Below are 23654 nucleotides of genomic sequence, written 5' to 3' on the forward strand. Positions count from 1 at the left end.
TTACAGGCAAATTCTAGAAAATTTATGCAAATCTCCTTGCGCTGCACCTCCTGGCGATGTAGGACGAGGCCTATCGGAGGCAAATGGCTCCCCCTTCCCTCCATGAAGAATTCATTATCACGCTGTTATAACCAGAGGAATCACCTGAATCATGCGAGTTATACAGGCCTTTGCCATTTATCAATACAGACACTAAAATACTTGTGAAAATACTAGCTGATACGCTACACCCACTGATGCAACACCTGGGTCCTCCCCCACCAGGCTGGCTTTATACAAAACTGGTCTACCACCCATAATTTGAGAACATTCTTCGCAATACTACACTACCTAGACCCTTCGATAGCATCAGCAGCAGTATTCCTGGATGCTGCCAAGGCCTTCAACTGTACAGAATCATACATGTTTACTATACTTAGCCGCATGGGTATGCAAACACGTTTCTAAAGTGGATTTGACTGCTATATACTGCCCTGATGGCACAGGTATGGGTTAATAGTTTTACCTCTGACCTCCTGCCACTATGACATGGCGCACGACAGGTTTGCACCCGTCACTGCTTCTATTCAGCTGGCCCTAGAATCTCTGGTGTGAATCATCCGACAGCGCCATGCACGAGCAGCAATACATTTCTGCAACGCCCCATAAACGTGTCGTTCTATGCGGACGACATGGTGCTATAAATGTGAGACACACACATGCACTTAGAAAACGTTCTCCGCGAATACACTTGCTTCAAGTGGTATTCTGGCCTTGGTATAACTTGGTCTAAATCATATTTTCTTTGACATCAAACACGGCCCCCACACAACAGAGTTTCTGCTGGAATGGAGCACTGACCTGTCAAATACCTGGGCATCTGCATTCCCAGAGACCCTGAGATACTAATCGGCAAAAACTATGGAAGAGCTGTGTCCAAGTTGGGCGACCAAGTGGCCCACTGGTCCAGGATGCCACTCTCCCTGGCGGACAGAATAGCACTTATGAAAATGATAATACTCCCCAAAATTCATCTACTTTTTCAACAACATTCCTATTGTACTACCAAAACACTTTTTCCCAATAGCTCGCTTCAACATGAGTACTCTAGCCTGGGCTAGCAAAACAACCTCGCATCCGGTGGGAGATCTTGACACTCCCCTATGGGCGGAGAGAGCTTAATGTGCCAGACCTCTGCTTAAACTATCTTTGTGCCCAAGGGCAGCATGCACACTACTGGTACATTACACGTGTGTATATACCCCAATGTTGCAGTGGAAGAAGCCAATGCACAAACCTGTCCTTTGAAAGCTATTCTGACTAATAATCACCCTCCGACAGTGAAAGAGGAAATAAACACTGTAAATTGCATGGCAGCAACTCGGCACGCGTGCTAAGATCCCGCTATACGCACCTGCACTTCCTCTGCATGACCACCCCAATATTTCTGTCACCCAGGAGACTGGTACATTGGCTCTACTGGAAGGTGTTGGACTCATAACACTGGGTGTTCTATACATACAAGGCCAGTTTGTTGCCATGACAGACCTTCCCACATGGTGCCACCTCGTAACAAGGCTGTATGATGCGGCCCAAAAAAACGATATCCATATTGTGGTGAAGGCAAATGATAGATGGCATGCTGTCCTCGACGTGCTATTACCGGTTGATGACTCGACATTTTGTTATGCACTCACTCAGACACAGATACCAAATTGTAACTTATACATAATTCACTTTAAATATTTAAAACAAACATATCACACCCCAGTCTGAATGCTGAAATATGGCTTACAGGACACTGTTAATTGTACTAGATTTGGTACGCCCCAGGTGGATTTTCTCAACATGGCATGGCTATGTCATCCCATTCAACAATATTGGTCCAAAATATTATCAGATCTTTTACTAATGACAGTGGAACACCTACCCCAATACCCCTCAGTTCTCTATACTTGGTTTACTCAACCAATTACAACATGCGAACCGCAAATTTATAGCGGTGGCTTTATTATTAGCTAAGAAAAGGGTGGCTATGTTCTAGGGGAAATGAACGTTTCTGAGATGTGCACAGTGAATACAACACATGGTCTATTGAAAGGAACAATAGGATATTTACAGTGAGGGGCTATCTCCAATCTCAAGACTAAAAGATATATGGGGCCCTCTCACTGCATACTTATTGTCCAACCCTGTGGATTTGTAAACTATAATACAAGGAGGGACCTATCATTAGAGGGGAGGAGGTTTCGGCCTCTTAACTATGTTGGTGTCCAGGCTGATACTTCAAAATGTTCCTTTGTGGGATGGCTTTGGGTTTTAAGTGTACGGTTTGTATTTGTTTTTCTATTCCAAAACTGATAAACAAAGGCATTACTGAACCTATAACTGAGAAACAAGAACACCCCTTTACACTTTACTGTCACTGGAGCATGAATGAGCTATCCAAGGCTTACATAGGGAGAGGGGCTAGCAACTCAGAACACAACAAACAGAAAATAAAAGTTATTACATAGTTGTTCTGCAAGTACTTTGCTACACCAAAAGAACTTTATTGCACTATGCTACACACGAGTAGAACGACTGCACATAATAGACAAAAGGGTATTTTATGATGTCAGTGTTAAAAGTGCAAAACTAGATTAGAGGGACAGTCTATAAAGGTAAAAATCTGTGGCCCAAAGCTCTGTGAAGGGGTAATCTCAGTGATATTAGAGGGAGGGGAACCGATCCTTCTGTAAAGCTCACCCACAATAGCTGGTAACTCCCTTACAACCAACAGCTGCTCACTAAGGGGTCCATTTCATGGAACCTGCTGCCGTGGTAAGTTTCTGCAGCCTTTTCGGCAGGCCGAACCTGTCATGTTGCTAACAGCTGGAGCGAGCCTGATCCAGGTAGTGTATGGCAGACAGCCCACCATACTTTGAGGCTGTGGTAACAGCCCAGCTGACGAAGCCCAAGAGTGCTGGCACCCACCACTCTCTAGTAAGTAGAAGCAGCACCTGCATCAGTCTGTTGATGGTGTGCTGGGGAGTTAGAGGTTGCAGGGATCTTGCTGGTTGATTTTGCCTCAGGCCTAGATGCAGAACAACCCCAGCCAAACAAACAGTTGCCAACGGCATCCATCTTGACTTTCCATTGTCACCTGTAGCTTTGGGTGAGTCTGGCTATGTCTGGCAGCCTCAGTATGTTGTAATGCTTCAGCACTTCTTGGCGCTACTCTACCCAAAGAAGCTCACTTCTGGTTGAATTCCAGGACACCCTTGATCACAACGAGTCGCTCTAGCTGCTGCTAGAGAGACTTCTCTGGTACTGGAATGTGTGACCTGTATGATGGTGTGTCACACCCTTTTGCAGTAGTACTGCTGTCTCACCACACCAAAGCCTCTCGCAGTCCTGGCTTCTTCTGACCACTATCTTCCTCATGCAAGGGCACCACCAATGATCTTCCTTGGCAGTCAATCAGGTCTCTGAAGTTGGATGTGGCAGCCCCTCCTGGAAGGCTAATTGTCTCTTCCCCAGGTTCTGGTCCTGATACCAGGCAAGGGAAGACAGTTGGCAGTACCCTAGTTCAGAGGATTGCCCTGGCTAACACTGGTGTGGGACCTCAGGCCTCTGGTCACAAATTCTTGGCACACTGACGAGAAGCTTCTGTCCCACCTTTATGCCCAAATTGCAGACAGGCTGTGTATTCAAGTAGTTTAGTTCTGTGACCAGTTCATGCCAGTTCTGTATACTTGTGAATTCCATGCAGACTTGTCCAGTCATGGACTTCGTCAAGAGTGTGAGTAGGCAGCTGGAGTGGAGCTTGCAGACTCTTCTCAGGAGAAATCCAAATTAGGGATGCTAGGGATATGCAGCTGCCCCGCTCAGCTATCTGTTAAACAGTGTGGTATCATCCTCCCAAAGAACTAAGGGCCAGAAAAGGGCAGGGTTAAACTAGTATACTTCATAGGGACCTCAGTCACCTTTAATAAACACTCTCCAGTCTGGCTCACTACAAAAATCACTGGAATGTCTGAAAGGACCCTCCAATTCATATCTGAAGCCTGGAGTCTGTATCTCTCCCTCCATCTTGGGTACCTCTTGATTTGATCTCATTCAAAATGGATGCCACAATGGCCATGGTCACATGCTCTACATATACTTTGTGCACACCTGTGACTCACATACACACACATGCACACACACACACACACACCGACACACACGAGGATGGACGAAAGACATATTCATTGGGTTTGGCAGACATAAAAAAAAGTGTGAAAGGCAAACAGGCCCTCTCCCTTGGAGGAAACCGATAACAAGGCCTGCCATGCTAACTAAAATCAGTATTGCTGCACTGCCAGTCCTCTACAGCCCAGCGAGACAATAGCCACATACATGCACGTGGAGGGCCCCTCTAACCTAATCGCTGTTCCAACATACTAAGCAATCATTTTTAGTCTCTTGTATGCCTAGTCAGTGAGTTATAGCTTAATATCTGAAGCACAGCAAGCAAAGGACCCATGTGTAACCATACCCAAGACCACCTGGGGCAAAACCAATATGGGGTTGCTTGTGTTCCCTTTTAGATATGGCCTCGCCTGACAGTTTGAGATGGACTGTTCCCATAGGGAGCAGGATCAGTATTATTCTACTTAAGATGGACCTCTATCTAGAGTGGTACAGTGGGAGAAAACTAATGTGTCTGCATGCTACCCAGAGACATTGCCAGGGGTGTAGATTATCTGCAGGCATTCCTCCCATCACCTCGTGTGTTTGATAAGGCGGAGTATACCATAAGCACACAAATTACACATTTGTTCCATAAACCGGCTATTGTTAGGGAGCAGGAATAAAAAAAATTAGATATCTGTAACGACTCTTCTCCTGCATCAGTATAATTTAGAGATCCATATGAATTGAATAATTTCAAGTCACTAGGTAAGGAACCCTGTGTGTATTTTTAACACACTAGTACTAAGTGAATCTTAAGGTGGAATGTGGAATTGGAGAAATTAGCAAAAAAGTTCAATTTACTGATATTTGGCTCATGTTTTTCACTTGGGGCAATGAGATGAACAACAAGGGGCCTATTCACAAACTGAATTTTGTAGTATATGAAGAAGTACTGCAGCAGCACTTCTCGTGCTACAAAATGCTATTCAAAAACTTGTGTGCAGAGTGTTCCGCCTTGTCTACCTTTTCCACCCCCTGAACTTGGGGAGGGGCTTTCGGAACGGGTGGAGAAGTGCAGATCTACACTTAGGTATAAATCTATACTCTGAAATTATAAATAAAAAACAAATTAATACTTGTGTCTAGGTTTAGTAGTAAATGTACACGTAATTAAACATACATATGTCCCCGCAGCGGCTGCAACGTGTGTTTGCGAGGGCAAGTGAAGTGGAGCGAAGGTGTTTTGTGGGCAGATGGCATGTCAGTCAATGGTTGAGGTAAGACGATTATTGGTCGTGTGGAGCTTTGTAGGTGAGCGTAAGGATCTTTAACTGGCATCTCCTCTTGATGGGGAGCCAGTGGAGGTCTCTGAGGTGGGGGGTTGTATGGGTCCTTTTGGGGAGGTCCAGGATGAGTCTGGCTGCAGTGTTCGGTATGGTCTAGAGCAACGGTACTCAAAGTACGGCCCGCGGGCCGCCAGCGGCCCCACGGACCTAGCTTGGCGGCCCGCGAGACGCACACCAAACGCCATATCATAATGGCAGCAGTATGTAAACATAGAAGAGGGCCGCGGGAGCATGCCCCCGCGGCCCTCCTCTATGTTTACATATGGCGCCCATTGTTTATGCCCTTGCCCTGACGATCCTGGAAGCCAAAGCCCCATAAAAGTCAGCGCTTGCAGCTAACTTTTATGGGGCTTTGGTCGTCTGCTTCCTGTCACCGGCTCCACGTCTGCTGCCCGCCTGCCTGCCTGCTGTTCCACATTTGTGGCATCTTTACAGTGCTTTGAGTCAGGTAAGGCTCTTTGGTTATTTATTTATTTGTTTTTAATGTAGTGTGTGTTACTGGGGTAGGCGTGAGAGCAGATTGCGCTGTGTGTGTGCGCTGTGTGTGTGTGTTACTGGGGTAGGGGTGAGAGCAGATGGCGCTGTGTGTGTGCGCGCTGTGTGTGTTACTGGGGTAGGGGTGAGAGCAGATGGCGCTGTGTGTGTGTGTTACTGGGGTGGGGTGAGAGCAGATGGCGCTGTGTGCAGATGGCGCAGTGTGTGTTACTGGGGTAGGGGTGAGAGCAGATGGCGCTGTGTGTGTTACTGGGGTAGGGGTGGGAGCAGATGGCGCTGTGTGCAGATGGCGCAGTGTGTGTTACTGGGGTAGGGGTGAGAGCAGATGGCGCTGTGTGTGTTACTGGGGTAGGGGTGAGAGCAGATGGCGCTGTATGTGTGCGCTGTGTGTGTGTGTTACTGGGGTAGGGGTGAGAGCAGATGGTGCTGTGTGTGTGCGCGCTGTGTGTGTTACTGGGGTAGGGGTGAGAGCAGATGGTGCTGTGTGCAGATGGCGCAGTGTGTGTTACTGGGGTAGGGGTGAGAGCAGATGGCGCTGTATGCAGATGGCGCTGTGTGTGTTACTGGGGTAGGGGTGAGAGCAGATGGCGCTGTATGTGTGCGCGCTGTGTGTGTTACTGGGGTAGGGGCATTGTTTTGAAAAAGGGGGTGGGGTGGTTGTTCCCCCTCTAAGCCCCGCCCCCTCTAAGCCCCACCCCCGCTGTCACTTCAGTGCGGCCCTCGGCCGCAAACCATACTGCAATTTTGGCCCCCGAGAAAAAGTTTGTGAGTACCCATGGTCTAGAGTCTTCTGAGGAGCTGGGTGGAGATTCCGGCATAGACAGTGTTGCCGTAGTTGACGCGACTGGTGTCGCCAGTTGACTGTCAAGGATGATGCCAAGGTTGCACACGTGAACTGTCGGTGAAGATGTTGGTCTGAGTTCTGCCTGCTACCAGCTGTAGTCCCACACAGACGTGTTCTTTCCGAAGGTTAGTACTTCTGTTTTGTCTGAGTTGAGTTTGAGACAGTTGTCTCTCATCCATTTGGTTAGATTGGTCATGGCACTGCAGACATTGGCTTTGGCGTTGGAGGGGTCCTCGGTGAGCGAGAGGATTAGCCGAGTGTCATCTGCGTAGGAAATTATGTTGCGTCTGTGTCATTCAAGTTATGGTAAATGCGTTATTCTCAGCTCTGTGCTGCAGCAGCAGAATTCTGACAAAACGTGCTCTCCACAGACTGCAATGGCATAGTCATTTTATGAATCCCATTTGGTGATGTAAAATCTAAGTCCATTTGAGTACTCATGTCAGTACTCATGTGAGTAGCAGGATAGGGGACGTTGAGTCGGAGGATGCAGAGGTTGATGGCATGTTGGCAATGGTGCCTGCACTGGAATGGGGTTTTATAAAGAAGCCAATGTGTTGTTTCTGACTTGACAGTAGTACTGTACTTAGCTTTGCAATGTGCATTCTGGCGCAATTAAGTGCTTTACAAACCACAGGTAAGTGCATGGTTACACTGCAATGGTTCTTCACATACCAGAGAAATGTGAATCCTGGCAGGGAAATGTACTTTCCATACCAGAGAACTATTTATTCTGGCCCTGGAATGTTGCTTTACATCTTGAGCACTACGTATTCTGGCAAAACGTTGTTTTACATACCTGAACAAACTGGAGGTTGTCACGGAAGGGCTGTTGGACAAATGCTGTTAATGTTCAATGTACAATGGCAGGTTTTTGTTTTTCATACTAGAGTAGCGTTGACTTTAGTATTATGGCAGAACCAGCTGTTTAGGAGGACATTGCTAATGTATGTTCAGTCACAAGTAGCAGCACTCATGATCAGACCTCAAAAGATGCACTTTAGAAGCTTTCTGGTACAGTTGAAAAGTGCCTTATAGACTTGCATATTCAGAGCCCCACATCAGCAGCACAACATATCTGATGAACTAGAACATGGGTACTCACAAACCTTTTCCCAGGGACCAAAATGTTTGGTCGGTGATGTGCCCGAGGGCCGCATGGATGCCAGCGGAATGGAGGTTGGGCAAGAGGGTTGGGAGTATTGGCAGTTAAATATCAGTAGGCGAAGCGAAGGATATACATCTAGTGGTTAAATTGAGCAATATGAAACTAGAAAACCTTGGATTAATGTTGGCTTCACCAATTTTCCCACTTGTTTGCTCCTAGGCAATTGCTTAGTTTCACTTCCCCTCCTTTTTCTTCATTATCACATATGAGTTCATCGAAATCAGGGTCTGCACCTTACAAAGTTGCTCCTGTGTTTAATTTAATAAACTATAATGTTGTTCATGTATAATAGGAACCCAGGCCACTCAAAAAATGCACATAACATCTGACTTGCTTGTTTAATTTCCTATTGGCGTATTTGTCAAGGTAGGGGTAAAAATGAATGATTCAAAATTAATGTTTGAAAACTTTCACATTTAAATGAATACTTCTCATTGCACTGATACAATAAATTATACTTAGGTGAAATGGACTGCATGTTAACTTAACACACTTTTTGAATTTTGAAGTGACTTATATTGTTACACTTTTGCTGAAAGATGTCTTTAAAAATGAACGTGCTCCTAAAGTGAAGCTGAGGACTCCCTGGTTACATCCTTTCCTTAACACCAATTAACATTAAAATAAATGATTGCCTCTCTATTTATGATCTTTATATAGTTAGAGCTGAATCAAGTGAACAACCCTGTACTCCTGTTGCCCAGGGGGCCGAATGTAAAGGTCTCATGTGGGCCGTACTTTGAGTACCCATGAACTAGAACTTGAACTGTTTGAGCAATACACTCTGGCACCGGATTTAGAATGGATGGTACTCTTCTGTGCATATTCTTTATGCTAGCTGGGGTATTACACATTGGTGAAACATTCTATTGTGCATTGCACAAATGACTGCCTATTTTATCTTCATACAATTTCTTCATAAAAAATACAAGATTATACTTTGCAGAGATATTTCTTCTGGGTCCTGTGACAGACCCTGAAGCATTGCATCATTCCATTAGGTTTCCTGCCAAATACATTTAAATATTACGTTTTTTTGGACAAAACCTCTGAAAAATAGTGGTGTAAAATGCACCTCCTGGACCATTTTTTTCTGAAATTTTCTCTGGGGGGGCTGGGGAACATCTGTCCGAAACCCAGCAAAAGGTAGCAGTCCCATGCAGCTAGTGTAATGTGGGAATGTTTCGAAAAGACATGCAACGGCTGATTTTGATTCCCAGTTCGACTCTGGCGTGCATCTATGAATCTTAAACAAGTATAGTCAGAATTACAGTTACAAGTATTGCTAATTATTGATAGTTTGTGGCTCCCGAGTACATTATGTACAACTGTCACCACACCAATACTGTTGTATTTTCTATTCTCTGCAAGAACATGATTAACATCTATGTTCAAACACTCAGCGGGAGAGTACCTAAACGCACCTGTGGACCAGATAAGCTATATGCTATCATGAACAAGGTGCTTAAGTAAAGAGAATAATGGACATTAAAGACAGAGATTGCCTAAAAGGTACTAGTAATAGCAATTGTGACCGCCACAGGTATCTAAAACTGTAGTCACTGTTCCATTATTTTCTGCAGTGAAATAAAAATAGAATGGAAAGACATTCGATTATTGATTTGTTACTCCAAAATTACATGTGCCAAATTGAGAGAAAAACATAACTATGTACCTTTAGAGCAGACATAAATAGAGTGTATTCTGACTCCCAGTCCCAATTTCTGAACATGGTTTTTATAGAATGAGTGAACAGCACCAACGTCAAACAGACCCAAGAGAACTTCCGAATCCTGCTGTAAGAAAACAATAATAAATAAAATCAATAAATCAGCACGTGACTTAAAACGTACTTACTGTAAACGTCAGCGACCACATTACACTGCAATTGCCGTATACATACAGATCGGAAACCAAAACACAGATAGAAAGGTTACAAAACAATTTCTTAAAAACGTAAGTGTTCAGAAACTTTGCGTGAACACACACGAATGAAATGCCAAAAAACTTAGAACAGGGGCCTGTGTTTCGATACAGTGAGGTTGGGTGACCTGGGCAAGCCGGGTGCCTGGCAACATTCTACTACTGTTTCCACAAAACGTCAAGACTCACACATGAGAGTTAATACGTGCTACTTTTGTTAACCGTAAGTCTGCATGGAAGAGAGGACGCCAATATGTTTCGACCAGGCGGTCTTGCTCATGACCAGAAACTATGTTCTGTCGTGGAGAATGCAAGACTCCTGGCTCACACGTCCTCCCAGAAGGCAAGTTTTGGATCAATGCTGTGAAGCACAATGTTCTTGCGGCTACCATCTATCATAAACATGGCCTCTACCTGGGCAGTATGTACACTAAAAGTACATGGCAACACAACAGATCACGTCCTTTATCAAACACCGCAAGATAAGCCTTGAGCTACATTCCTCTGTGGGCCGTGCCTAGAATTTGTATGTGCTTCTCTCTATCACCCACACTGTGTAAACCAAAGTTAAATCAAAAGCGCAACCTGTTTGTGATACTAAACAGACAGGCTAATTATTTTGTTAAAATGCACTAACGTCTAATTAGCTGGGTCATTACAGTGCCAAATGAGCAGTGAACGACCAATTGCGCAATGGACTATTTGTTTATATACATTTATTAAGAAATAGAACTCATTGGCAAGGTTTGGGCCTGCTGGTTCTCAGTAGCAGACTGTGACCGCTTTACCTCTGCCAGGACCATAAATCAAGGAGACGCGCAGAAACACAAGCTCTGGAGCGCAAAGGAAACACTTCTGCTGATTTAGTGCGACTCTTGCAGATTTTGTAGGACTCGGTCGTTGGCCACCAGGGTTTAATTTATAGGACTAATTTCAGTTAACTGGGCGGAGGAAGTTACACACAACAAAACGTAAACAGTGGAAGGCCTAAGGTGGGTCTAACGAAGTCAATGGTTTAATAACGCGGTTTAGGACTGGGATCAGTCGTGTCAAGGTATTAAAAAAAAAAAAAAGTGTTCGTAGCCAGCTGGACTTGGTTCCCAGGCTACTTACCCGAGATCCGGCTGCCTTCCTAAGCCTTGTAAAACGCAAGTTAATACCTTGGCAAGCTCCATTCATGGTAAAGGGCAGAAGGGATCGGATACGCTCATCCTCCCATTAACTAAAGGAAATGAAGGGTTCCTTCGGTCACCCGTGTTGCACACTGAACAAGTACAAACTGGAAGACAGCAGTATTTAAAGTGACAACAACCTTCTTGAATAAGCATGCCCCAACTCCTCCACCAGCCCCCGCTCTCGCCACCTCTCGCCACTGGCTTAAGCCGTGCACTACCCACAGCGTCATTACTGAGAGGGCTTAAGTGAAGAGACCCTTCACTGCCAAAATAAACGCGTAAAATTAGGGCAAAACCCACTGCAGTGCCTCTGATCTGTACCAGTACTAATGGGAAAATTAAAAGCCCGTACTCAAAAGGTCAATTGTTTCTCTCAAATTGCAAAAGATTACACACCTGTTGCTAGACAGCTTTCTCCAACCGTGCGCCACCAAAATGCAGAAGCCCATGCTAGGCACGTACAACACTCGCTCGGCGACTACGAAGCCAACAGGGAAAAACAGGTTGGACGCAGGGATGAATGGCAACGCTATCAGGGAAAGTGCCTGGAAAGAAAAACAGCAAGTTAAACGCAGGCACTTGGCTACAGTTTACTTTCCAATGCTATCAACAGCACACTTCATTTCCACGGAATTAACACTGAGTACCTTTTAGTATGACCGCGATAACAACAAAAAAGTGAAACTTAGCATACATTGTGGTGTCCAAAGTAGATCCAGAAGGGTCGGAGATTTTTTGGGATAGCTACAGACTATGTAAACAATTCCCATTTCCACAAACACCCGATGTGGTTCCTCTGAAAATATGGCATGGCAACGGCCCTCCCGAGGCTACCTACCTATGTTGGACACTACCACATTGTGCTTGGAATTATCCAATTTTCACAAGTCTCTGCTTTGTCCTTTGCATTTCTCTTCTTTTACCCCGTCCGTCGCTTTTTATCCTTTACTTCCTCTTCTTCAATCCCCTGGTTCTGAATGATTCTTTCTTTCCCGTGTTCCCTTTGTACCTTCTGCAGCTCTGTGAGCCATGGGACCCTAGACCCTCTGCACTACTCCTAGCACAGATCATCAATTCACTCCATCGGCTCCCTCTTCCTTTCCACTTAGGGATACAGTAGAGATCTGAAGTGGCTAAGGTCTCCACCACCTATCTCCACTTTTGGTGCTAATGATTAAATCCCTTCGATCTTGTCTCTCCTCTGTTGAAGCTGTTGTGGTTTCTGCACTCCATCACCTACTCCTTACCACATACCAGGTCACCACATGTTTTCTAGGTAACACTAATTCCAGTGACTCTGTTGCGTTTATCTGGATCTGGACTCTCACATAGGTTTCAGTGTCACAATTGTCTCTCATTCATTTCCATTCTACATTCACTGCATTTCTAGAATAAACCTTTCATCCCCAATCCAGTGTGCCTGCCCTTTACTCGATTCTAAAAGTCCCTGCTCTGTTCTTGTCCGATTTAGATCGGACTACATTTTCTTGAATTTCATGCTTCTCTGCTTCGCACTTTGACCGCTCATGCAACGTTCAAAGAAGTTTAAGGTGAGTTTGTTTACGTCCAGGGGTCAATATACCTCTGGTAACACTGAATTCTTGACAACTTCCACACAAGGCCTTGCTTCTCAGGACAATATATGGCAGAGCCCTGGACTAGCGCAGAGTAAGATCAGAGCAGCAATCAATACAAGCAATTATGCTGTGGCCAGATGCATGCGTTGCTCAGCTTCCAGGATGGTCTCAGTGCTTGACTGTCATCACGAACCACTGGTGATCGATTCCTGACACAGTGAGGTGCTCTGCATCATGTAAAGTTGCTTAAAATTATTTTTTGCGTTCCCTGAAGAACTCATTCATCTTAGTCTATCAGACACCAACCATTACTCCAACGCTTAAGGATGTCATCAAGCAGCGCAAGAGAGGGGACGCACTGTCACTGTTACACTGTCAGTGGCATAGCAAGTGAGGGAATCTATCCAAACTGGATTATGCCAATAGCCTCTACCATGGATCATCTCTATCTGTTATGAAAAAACTACAACGTATCCAGAATTCCGCAGCCAGGCTACTACTACATATAAAGCCGCAAGCCCACATGTCCCCTGCCTTGAGAGCACTACACTGGTTACCCGTTACACTTTCAGGCTGCTTTGTATCAACCACAAAGCTATACATGGAACAGGACCACTTTTTATCAGAAAGAAAATCACCAAATACATCCAACAAAGAACCCTCCGCTCAAGACTGGCACCCCGCCTTAGAACACCACCATACAAGAAAAAGACTGTAGGTGGTACATCCTTCTCCGTCCAAGCAGCCAAACTATGGAATTCATTACCCCCAACTATAAGAGCCACAGATAACTTTCTTGTTTTCAGAAAACTACTCAAGAGTTGGTTCTTTCCTTCATAACCACCTTTTTCAAACAACTATGAACTGCATATGCCTATGTGGATAAATATTTTTTCAGATTATATGTATATTTCTATTTATTTATAGTTTCTTTGGAAAATATGTATTGCTACTGTCATAACAATAAAATACACACACACTCTTTTAAACCTGTCTGACTAAGTATTTTTTACCCATGATTCTAATTATGTATTGTATGTGCATATGTGTGTGTATTCATGTGTGTGTGTGTGTATATATATATATATGTGTATGTATGTGTATATGTTGTTTCTGTGCTTGGCATGTTCGTGGATCATTGCATGGCTCCTGGTTTTTTGGGTTGTTATACTAGATATCTATGAATTTCTGCTCTCATTTTATCACACTTATCTATTCATCACTCTTATGTCATATCTCTATCAAACTATCCTCCATTCTCACTCTGACTCATCCCAAATCCCTTAGACCACTTTCATCTCCTAAATAGCTCTGCCTAAGCTCTTCCCTCCACCTCCACATCTAACTCACCAAACCTCACTCTACCTCTGTGACCTCCCACACAACCCTACTAAATTCTCCTGCATTCATCTCACCCTGCTACTATGCTCTCCCTAACCCTTCCACATACTCTTCCCCCTCCGCCCCCCTTTATTCATTCCAAGCCTTTGGGTTGAGTAAATGAAGGATATACTCCCAATTAACACTTCTGGATTTCTTTCCTCCTCCACCCCTCCATTACTCCAGTCAATCTAACTAACAAACTCTCATATCCGCGGCTCAAATTAACTCATAATAATACTAAAACTGTACTCATTATTAAATGATACTAATCCATCACTAATTCTTGTTGGGTTCCGGAGTAGCGTGCTACTCATCGAAAAGCGCTTTGACGCCTCGTCAGGGGTAGTAAGAGCTATATAAATACGATTACAATACAATACAATACATGTTAAAAAGCCATAATACTACATTTACAGACTGGTGAACCGGGCCTAGCACTAACATATGGAAAAGTTTGGTGAAACATCTTGACTCATTGTGCATGCACTCTTCATGGCTATTCCTATGAACAAGAGTCTTCCTCCTTCTGTGACACAAATACACTTGCTATTGACCTTGACCACTCCAGATACAACAATCTACCTTATAAGCCACTCTTATTGGGCCTGTGACAACAAGTCACAACAGAACACCTATCTGTCAGGACCGGTATTCTACTACTCCTAACCCACAAAACATATTCTCTCTTGAATGTGGTGGGCTGTTCATGCATTTGTAGACTTTGATCAACTCCTTAACATCAGTATCCTCTGGAATGACAAATTTTCGTGGCTGGCTCATCATGAGTGGGTTTTTTCTCAGTTCTTTTTGCCAGGATGCACACAATTTTAAGAGACAAATACTCAGTGGATGGGGAGGGAAATAAAGCTGCTATATTCATGACCCTGCCCCCTTGAATATTGCGAGGAAGGAAAGCAGAATGGAGACTATGCCCCACTTCCACAAAATATCTTCTGCAGGGGAGCTATGACAATGGTTACCAGCTTAAATGTACTGTATAAACTCAACATACTTAGCGAAAGAGTACATCTGGTCTACTTCTCTGCAGCAGGTTAAGGGGGTCACTGTGTTAGCTTAAAGACAGCAAATCCAGGGTCTGTAGAAATCAGTCTCACAGAAGCCTACTTGACGGATGTGAAGGAGTAGCCAATGTTAATTTAAATGAGATATTTTGTGGCAAGTCTAAGCAGAGTATGACAGTTATCACTATCACAATGAAGTATATTCAGCCAAGGTTGTGTGTTCACAACCTTTAATAACATCATATATAAAATATTCACAGTACGATCTGCAATCAAATTACTGGAATGGACAGAACACTTTACAAAACACAACATAACATTTCAAAGCATTAATAGTACAATAAATCAGTAATCTCACAATGTGCAGAGTATTCTCACTTGGGCACCAGCTAGCAGTTTAGGCAGATGCTAATCTCTATAAAGTAATGCCATCAGATCACTTGGTAAACACACTTACTATGTTAGTGATCAGTTCATGTTTGTGAAGATCTAGTGATGGCAATAGTTGGAACACACGAGGCATGGAAAAGACAAGGCTCACATGTAAGTCAGTACGAATATATAAACAATATGATTGCAAACAGCTAACGTTCGCCAAGCTTTAAAAGGGCACTGCAGCTAAAACAAAGTCACAGTAAAAAATAAAGTTACTTTTTATTTTCAATATTAAATATAGATCATGACCCCAAAGTTTCTACAAAATCTAAAACAACACAAAGCAAATAAAACAGACAGTGGCAAACAGCGTCATTGGTACCTGCAAAGCAAGTCCTATATACATGCAGCGTCTCAGATTTTGTGCGTGTACTTCAGAGCATGACGGAAGTACACTGACGTCTGCGGTATCATGGGTCACAGTGAGGCACTAGCCTGGGCCAATACTAGTCTTTCAATAGACCCTCTGCTTTGTGGATCAAGCCAGCTGGATGGCCAGCCGAGCCTAGATCGATGCAAGATTTAGGTCAAAAAATAAACAAGCATTTGCAATGCAATGGGTCTCTCGGACTTGCTCGAGTTAGAGCTATTAGCGTTGTAAATGCCTAACCGGGCTTTTCTTGCCACTTAAATTGAAAACGAATACTAATAAAGTTTCGCATAAGCAAGCCGATTCACAGCGCCACAGCCGCCATGAGCATCAGCATGAAAGAGACACAGAAAAGGAAAAATAAGTTTGCTAGCTGTCAACCGTATCAGCAAAAATGCAATTAGCCATGCAACAGGGGCGATGTCCAAGGCGGTAACCAAACCGCCCCAAGGAGAGACAAACGTAGAGCATTTACCAACGAACATTAAGTATTTTTGAAGGGCAAGCCCACGAATGAGTGGTAGTGATGGGCGTGCAGTGGGCGTGGTTAAAAGCCCAGATACATACCAACGCGTCGGAAAAGCAGCGCTTGTGCGCTGCAATGCTCAACCTAAAAATGAGAGAAAGGAATTGGATAAGTAACAAGAGAACTTGGTGCCAAGATGGGTGTTTCCCCAGGAACAATGGTCATTGCAGCATCTGCACTTGTAGCAGTCAATCTGTTTGTCAACATTAGCTTAATCGAGACTGATTCTTCAAACAGCCGGTCTCTGTCTTGTGGTGAGTGGGAAGATGGGCTCAAGCTCTCCCCAGTGGGGCTGGGTGGGGACTTCCATGCACAGCATAGTCAGTAGCAGGGCATGCAAGCAGAACTTCAGCAGTGACACAGGCTTATGCCTTAGCAGGAAGATGAAGATAGCAACACGACATATCTACACTATGGAATGCACTTTCAGCAGCAAGGTTCATGCAGGTTCTCAGTGCAAACAATTTATTAGACAGCTAAAAATAATATTACCAAAGCTCTGCATTTAAACATGTCCCTTATCAACCAGTGCTGAATGCATCCTTGCCACTTTAAAGGTTGAGTCAGACAAATAAAACTTCTTTATTCGGCTGCGGGACGGCCATAAAAGAAGGTAATAAATACATATGGTATCAATAATCACATAAATAATCCATTATAAGATTAGAAAAAGATTTAAAAGCAAGCTAAAAATATCATAAACTAATATCACATCATAGAGAGTCAAACAAGAATTTGCAATGCAATGGGTCTCGTGTTTGCTCGAGTTAGAGCTATTAGCAGTGTAACTTCCTAACTGGACTTTTCTTGCCACATAAACTGAAAATGGAAAATAAAACAGTTGACATAAGCGAGCCAATCCAAAGAACCATGGCCGCCATAAGCATAAGCGCGAAGGAGAGAGACAAAAGGAAAAATAAGTTTGCTCACAGTCAAATGTATCGGTAAACGTGCAATTATCCATGTAGCAGGGTCGATGGCCAAGGCGGTAACAAAACTGCCCCAAGGAGGGGCAAACGTAAAGCATTAACAAATGATAACAAGTGATTTTTTAAAAGGCAAGCCCATGAACAAGCGATAGTGATGGGCGTGCGGTGGGTGTGGCTAAAAGCCCACAGATAGGTTGCAACACGTCAGAACACTTGCGCGCTCGACCTAAAAAAAATAAAATTAAAAAAAAACTTTACCTAAAAACAAATTACACTAAAAAAGATCGAACTCTCATTAAAACATTAATCCAACTCAAAACAAATGAGCAGGCTCCAGTGGATACTTTGATTTACTCAGAGCACATGGTATACTCAAGCGAACCACTGCTCGCAGGAACAAACTAAGACTATAATAAGTGTCCTCATTCTGTAACTCTAGCCTGAAAACAACCCTGAACATTTCTGGCTATCAGAAGAGCAGGAAATAAATCATGGTCTGTTTAGAGTAAGTTGTTACAATGACATACTTTGGTTTCAAGCTTAATATGGCAACCCATCAGGAAGAATAAGTAGTACTATAAAATGCCCACCAGGAAATAGAATAACAGTGCTCAGTCCCAAATCCTAGTAGTGTTCCACAAGTAACTTATAGTAGGAGCCTCAGAAATAAGTTGCAGATAGCTTGCAACACACACCTTCTTTTCCTATTCCCTCATTCTTATTATCTGTGCGCACTCAAGCAAAAAAGACTGTATTAGCTTTTTTCCAGGCAAAGAGCCGGATGGCATAACAGAGAAAACATTTGTTATGCCTATTTCTTCCAAAGATTTTTTCACAAATGCCAACCACGGTACAGAGGGGCTCCGGTCACATGGCAAGCTGTCAGCCACTATACTTCTTTTAAAAGATGCCTCCTCCGCACATAGAACAGACAGCCACAGGAGAGGAGGACAGGTACAGATATAATCACTCAAATGTTAAGCCCAGTTCCTTATGACACATATAATGAGCAGTTATCAGCACAGATAGAGCTCTTCTCAAAAAGCGGTTCTCTTCCCTCTGTAGAATTATTGAATTGCCTGTGCCCCATATTCCTGCACCATACATCGAAATAGGGACACATTGGGCCGAGTATATCTTTAACAATGGTTCAAGTAACTTCCTTCCCTTTGTAGACAGCAGACTAAGCAGAGAACCTACTGCCCTGGAAAACCTAAGCTTGTTCTGAGCTAAGTGGGGAGCCCACGATCCGTTAGAGCTGAAAGTAACCCCTAAGTAAGGAAAAGTGCTTGTGTGGATAAAATATTGAACCCACCTTGATTGGAGACGCCCTAGCAACTTCTTTCCCCCAAGACATAAAAAAAAAAAAGACTTGGAGAAATTAGTCTTCAAATTAAGATTTCCCATAAATTGATCAAAAGAGTAAACTAAAGCATGTAGTGCTTTTGGGGTGCTTGCTAATAGCACAGCGTTCTCTGCATATAGTAAGACAGGCGTAGGAATACCACTAACCATAGGAACATCAGATGTGCCCCTAATTACTTCCAGGTTTACATCATTTACATATAGGATAAATAATAAAGGAGCCAACACACAGCCTTGGTGTACCCCACGCTCAATGCTAATACTATCAGACACTTCCTCCTTATCCCCGATCCTAACCCGTGCCTTTGTACCAGTGTGGAAACAGAACAAGTGGTGTACCAATGCCTGATCCAAGCCCAGCATTATAAGAATCTGCCACAGCTTCGATTAACACAGTCGAAAGCCATCAACAGATCCATAAACGCTAAGTAAAAAGATGATTGCTTTGCCACAGTGTATTTCCCGATGATTAAATGAAGGTTTAGACACTGCACTATTGTACCTATTCCCTTACGGAAACCAAACTGGCAGGCATTTTAGACATTATTGTTGTTAATCCATTCCACTATTCTGTTATGTAACACTTGTCCAAGAATCTTAGCAGGGATGCCAATCAAAGAGATTGGGCGATAAAATGTTGGGACCGAACAATTTTCTTTTTTTTAAACTGGAACGATGGTGGAGGTCACCCACGAGTCAGGAATCAGGGAGGGAGACAGGCTGTTGTAAACAGTTGTCAAAGGTGCCCAGATCCTCGTATAACATTTAATTCTATCAACTGGGACACCATCTGTTCCCGATGCTTTAGCCCTGCACTTTCCTGGATTGCCACTCTTAAATCCGGCAACGTTACTTGAGGAAACTGATAATTACACCCTGGTATGGAGACCTCAACCTCACACTCAACTGGGGCATAAATCATCTCAAAATGTGTCACCCATTCTGCTCCACTTTGTTGCAGTCAGTAGAAGAGGTATCCTGATCTAAGGTATGCAAATAAGACACAGCCATCGAAAAAAACACTGACTATCTTTGGTACAGGCTTTGTTGGCTAATACCGCCCCCTGGTGCCGAACCACATCCTCCCTACGCTTTCTTATAACAGCTTTATAATGCTTGCGCTGAGCTGCAACCAGAACTGCATCTCAAGGTCTCTCGTTCAGTGCTCTCTGCAACAAAAGATCTGCCCTGGAGCACTGATGATCAATCCAACATCATGGTTGCCTAAGATGTTTATTAGGTGCACGTAATGACTACCTGATCTTACCACACAGCATCCCAAAAGGGATCATTACATGTTCTGTGCCACTGTCATCTGCTAAACACTTAAGAAATAGAGCTATATTCTCAGTCACCATTTTGTGCAAAAATGACAAAGGGTCAGGCAAATTCCAGCAAATTCTAAGATTATCTGCAGATGGCGCTAAATTGCTATGGCTAGGGCTTCTATGGGTAATCTCCCGAAGAGGTTATTGTAGTACTATTTCCAACGGGTTATGATGCCCAAAATACGAGTTAAAAGTAGAGCTATGTTTCAACAGTTTCACCAGATCCAGAGAAATAAAGATATAGTCAACTGCTGTAAACACAAACCAAGCCAAATAAATGGGGATACTGTACTCTTCCTTCTCCATCATATTATGCAAATCTGAGCAGGTTACTAGTGTCTCCATTTCTTTCCCCCCTAACTTCCGATCTTGAGGGGGCCTTGGAACCAGTCCCTACACTCTTAGGGGGCAAACTAGAATGAAAATCCCCAGCTAAAGAGAGATACAAGTACGGACCCTTTTGAGATTTATGCTCCACCAGACCCTACACAAAATCAGATAGGTCGTGAAACTTCGGGTTGGGTACATTAAAAAAAATAATTATTATAGAAGTTAACTAACAATAACGACAGCCCACCCTTATACCAAACAGCCTGGAAGTCGTTTGACTGGGTTTTCATGGTTTCAGCACGACCCTTAAGTAATAAATTAATCCACATTGATAGCTCTCCAGAAGCAAAGCCACAGCTTGTCGGTAATGCGCATGAGCTGTAGCATGCAAACCCCTCAAATGCCACTGGATTTATTTCTCACGTCTCTTGCAATAATACAATGTCATACACTCTAATAAAAGAGACCCATTCTGGTATAAGGAGCATAGAGCGCAGTCCAGCAATGTTCTAGCTCAAGATTCTTAACGTAGAATTTCTAGCCAGAAATGGCAAGTAAACAGATGTTACATCAAGGCAATTCAGCGCAGATGAAGTATTATCATACTCACCAACGACTGAGTTGCAAGACACACATGAAAAAATGTACAGCAATTTAACTCTATTAGGCCACAAGTAACCCCTTCACAATCAAAAGGAACCACTGTTCTCTTATTTCTGACATCTAATTCAACAGCTATTGACAATGGGGTCCCCACAAACATCCTGGCTTCTATAAGCCAGTCAACATTGTTTAAATCCTTGGGCACTGAAAGTCTATTACTGCAAGGTACACCCCACAAAGGTCTATGCCCCAGATCACAATTAGGCGATTGCAGCAAGTATCTAGATGGCTTATAAAAGGGATCCAAGAGCAAAGTCACAATCATAGACGTAGCGGTAGATTACAGTGCACAGGGGCCCCACATATTCCTCATAGCATAGGGATATCTAAAATTAATAACGAATCAATCTCCAGCTATGTTTTTCCTGGAATGGTCAATCCAACAACCCTCTGTACCATTCAAATTTCTTGGGTTCTTTTAGGGTTAAAATTCATTTATTTACCTAACCAGTGAATCACTTTATTTTGTAGGGCCACCAACGGTTCCTCCTGATTGCTTTCCAATGGCGACGGAGTCGCAAAGATCAGAATGTAGGGACTAACTTCCAGAGGCAAGTTCAAGAGCGTTGGATTAGCTGTACAATCATCCAGCTACTTCCAGCAGCATTGTTAGGCATATGAACTTGATTGCTTGCTATGGGCACAGATTGGCCATCACCAATATTATTGTCATTGTTACTTCCAGTATTCGGCACTCTACTGCCCGTAGCCAATGACGTGCTCATACTTCCATTTTTATCCTCACTTTTATCCTCATGCTGTGAACACAGGATTCGCAGAGAAGAACCAGTTGCTTGACAACCCCCTTGATTACCAGGGAGTCTTCTCCCTAAGTGCGCCAGTGACCTGGGGCACACCACCCGATAAACAATCAGGCTCTTCTAATTTGGGGGAATTAACTGAAGTTGTTAATAGTTTTTCTATGGCGTCCAACTGGTTCATTATTGGATTTAGTTTGACTTCCAGGGTGACCAACAACCTGCGGCAAAGCTGCTCAATATACGCACTCACTATAAGGGGTGCCTTCTTAGCCACAGGGTCACTCAACTGGGCTTTAAACCCCACCCACAGCCCCACAAATACTGTTTCTTCGTTTTAGTTGCAGGCTCAATGGGTGGAGGGGAGCTATCAGACCTCAAGGGCAACTGAGCAGTACGTGAAGATACTGAAGTTGATGCAGCTGTTCTAGTCACTGCAGTTATTATTGAGCCTGGTGATGAAGGTGAATCATGTTGGCATTCTGTATCTCCTTTACTTCCGACCATACACACATCCCTAGTACTATTACCCTTATTAAAAGCAATACTGCACCTCTGCCCAAAGGATAGTCTACGCTCTGTTAAAGAAATTTAATTAGAAATCAGCCCAATCGCCCTCTCCAGCGTGGTCTAAATGCTAGTGGGTATTTGCAAGGCTTTTTGTAATGTGCCAGTAAAATAAGACAAGGTTAATAAGACATGGTCAGGCTTTTCCTCCTCAGAGAGGACTCTGAGAAGGCAGGATCTCTGCCTATGAATAGGGTTCGAGTTAGAGTTTCCCTCCAAAGGAGAGAATTTATGTATTCGTTCCACACAACATAAAGAATAAGGAGAAGCAGAATTAGTAGCAGAGGATAACGTGGCCCTCAATGGGCCCACTCACCCTCCATCCTGCATTAGCTATTGCTACAGAAAAGTACATGTTTGCAATCTGTCACAGTACAGGTAATATTATTTGGAGGTACTCAGATCATTTTTGCAAAATTGTTACAAAGTTCACAAGCAATAGCTGCATGTAATGTTAACAAACATTACATTTAATTAAAAAAATAAAAAGTCTGCAGACTGAGGCTTTAAGTTACAACGAAACCAGTAAGCAGCTCCTGTGTGCGCCAATAGGCACACACAAAAAAAAACTATGCTGCCACAAGTCAGGGTTCCAGCTGAGGAGGGTGTGAGGCGGGGATGGGTTATGATTGGGAAGAACAACTGAAGTTTCCCCACTCAAGCTCCCTGATACACTCAGAGGGATCTCCAGGTTGAGGGTCCTCAAGGGTACAGAGGACTGGCAACATATTGGAAAAAATAAATAATCCAAAAATGAATTTGAGCGACAAATACAAAATAATCTGGATGGCACAGCTACACCGTCAACTCAGGACATTCGTCTTTAAGTAACCCACATTAGCAATCCACGGGAATAAATAACGGAAATGCGTCATCAAAAACACCATGGCCTAAATCTGCCTGGGGCAACCAAAGAACTGTCTTCATAACAGTAAATCGTACAGCATATTCAGTATTTATGCTTGACTTCATTTACATAAAAATGTAAGCAACACCACTTTCATAGGGTCTCAGTCGGTCGTTTTGAATCCCAAGGCAGGTGTGTTAATAGCACCCTCTTCCATAATCCCGCGGCCAGGCTAAGGTACTTGCCATCAACAAATGTAACACTGCTTGAAACGTGCCTGGACCCTTGTGCCCCGGTGTCTTCTTTATCCCAGCACCGCTCCCCTCCAGCTTATCCCGCGCCTCAGCGCATTCCCTTGTCTCACTTAGGTGTCCCCAGCCCATGTTATCTCTCCTGGTACAGATGATTACCTTTACTGTCTCCCGCCGTTCGTTCTTGCAGTCACACAGCCTTTTCTATTTAA

At 43.7% G+C, this 23654-nt stretch overlaps 1 protein-coding gene across 3 annotated transcripts in view; it reads right to left on the reverse strand.

The window, feature by feature from the left end:
• TMTC3 (transmembrane O-mannosyltransferase targeting cadherins 3) overlaps positions 1-23654 on the reverse strand; it is a 504535-nt gene that overhangs the window by 248775 nt on the left and 232106 nt on the right. For 2 of the 3 annotated variants that reach the window (XM_069229614.1, XM_069229616.1), the window contains 2 exons: positions 11488-11636; positions 9669-9789 (listed from right to left, as the gene is read on the reverse strand). In XM_069229614.1, the coding sequence (XP_069085715.1) occupies positions 9669-9789; positions 11488-11636 (270 nt within the window). The remainder of the gene's footprint in view (positions 1-9668; positions 9790-11487; positions 11637-23654) is intronic. The other variant, XM_069229615.1, reaches the window with a different exon arrangement.

Source organism: Pleurodeles waltl, chromosome 4_1, assembly GCF_031143425.1.
Source record: "Pleurodeles waltl isolate 20211129_DDA chromosome 4_1, aPleWal1.hap1.20221129, whole genome shotgun sequence".
Classification (NCBI taxonomy): Eukaryota; Metazoa; Chordata; class Amphibia; order Caudata; family Salamandridae; genus Pleurodeles; species Pleurodeles waltl.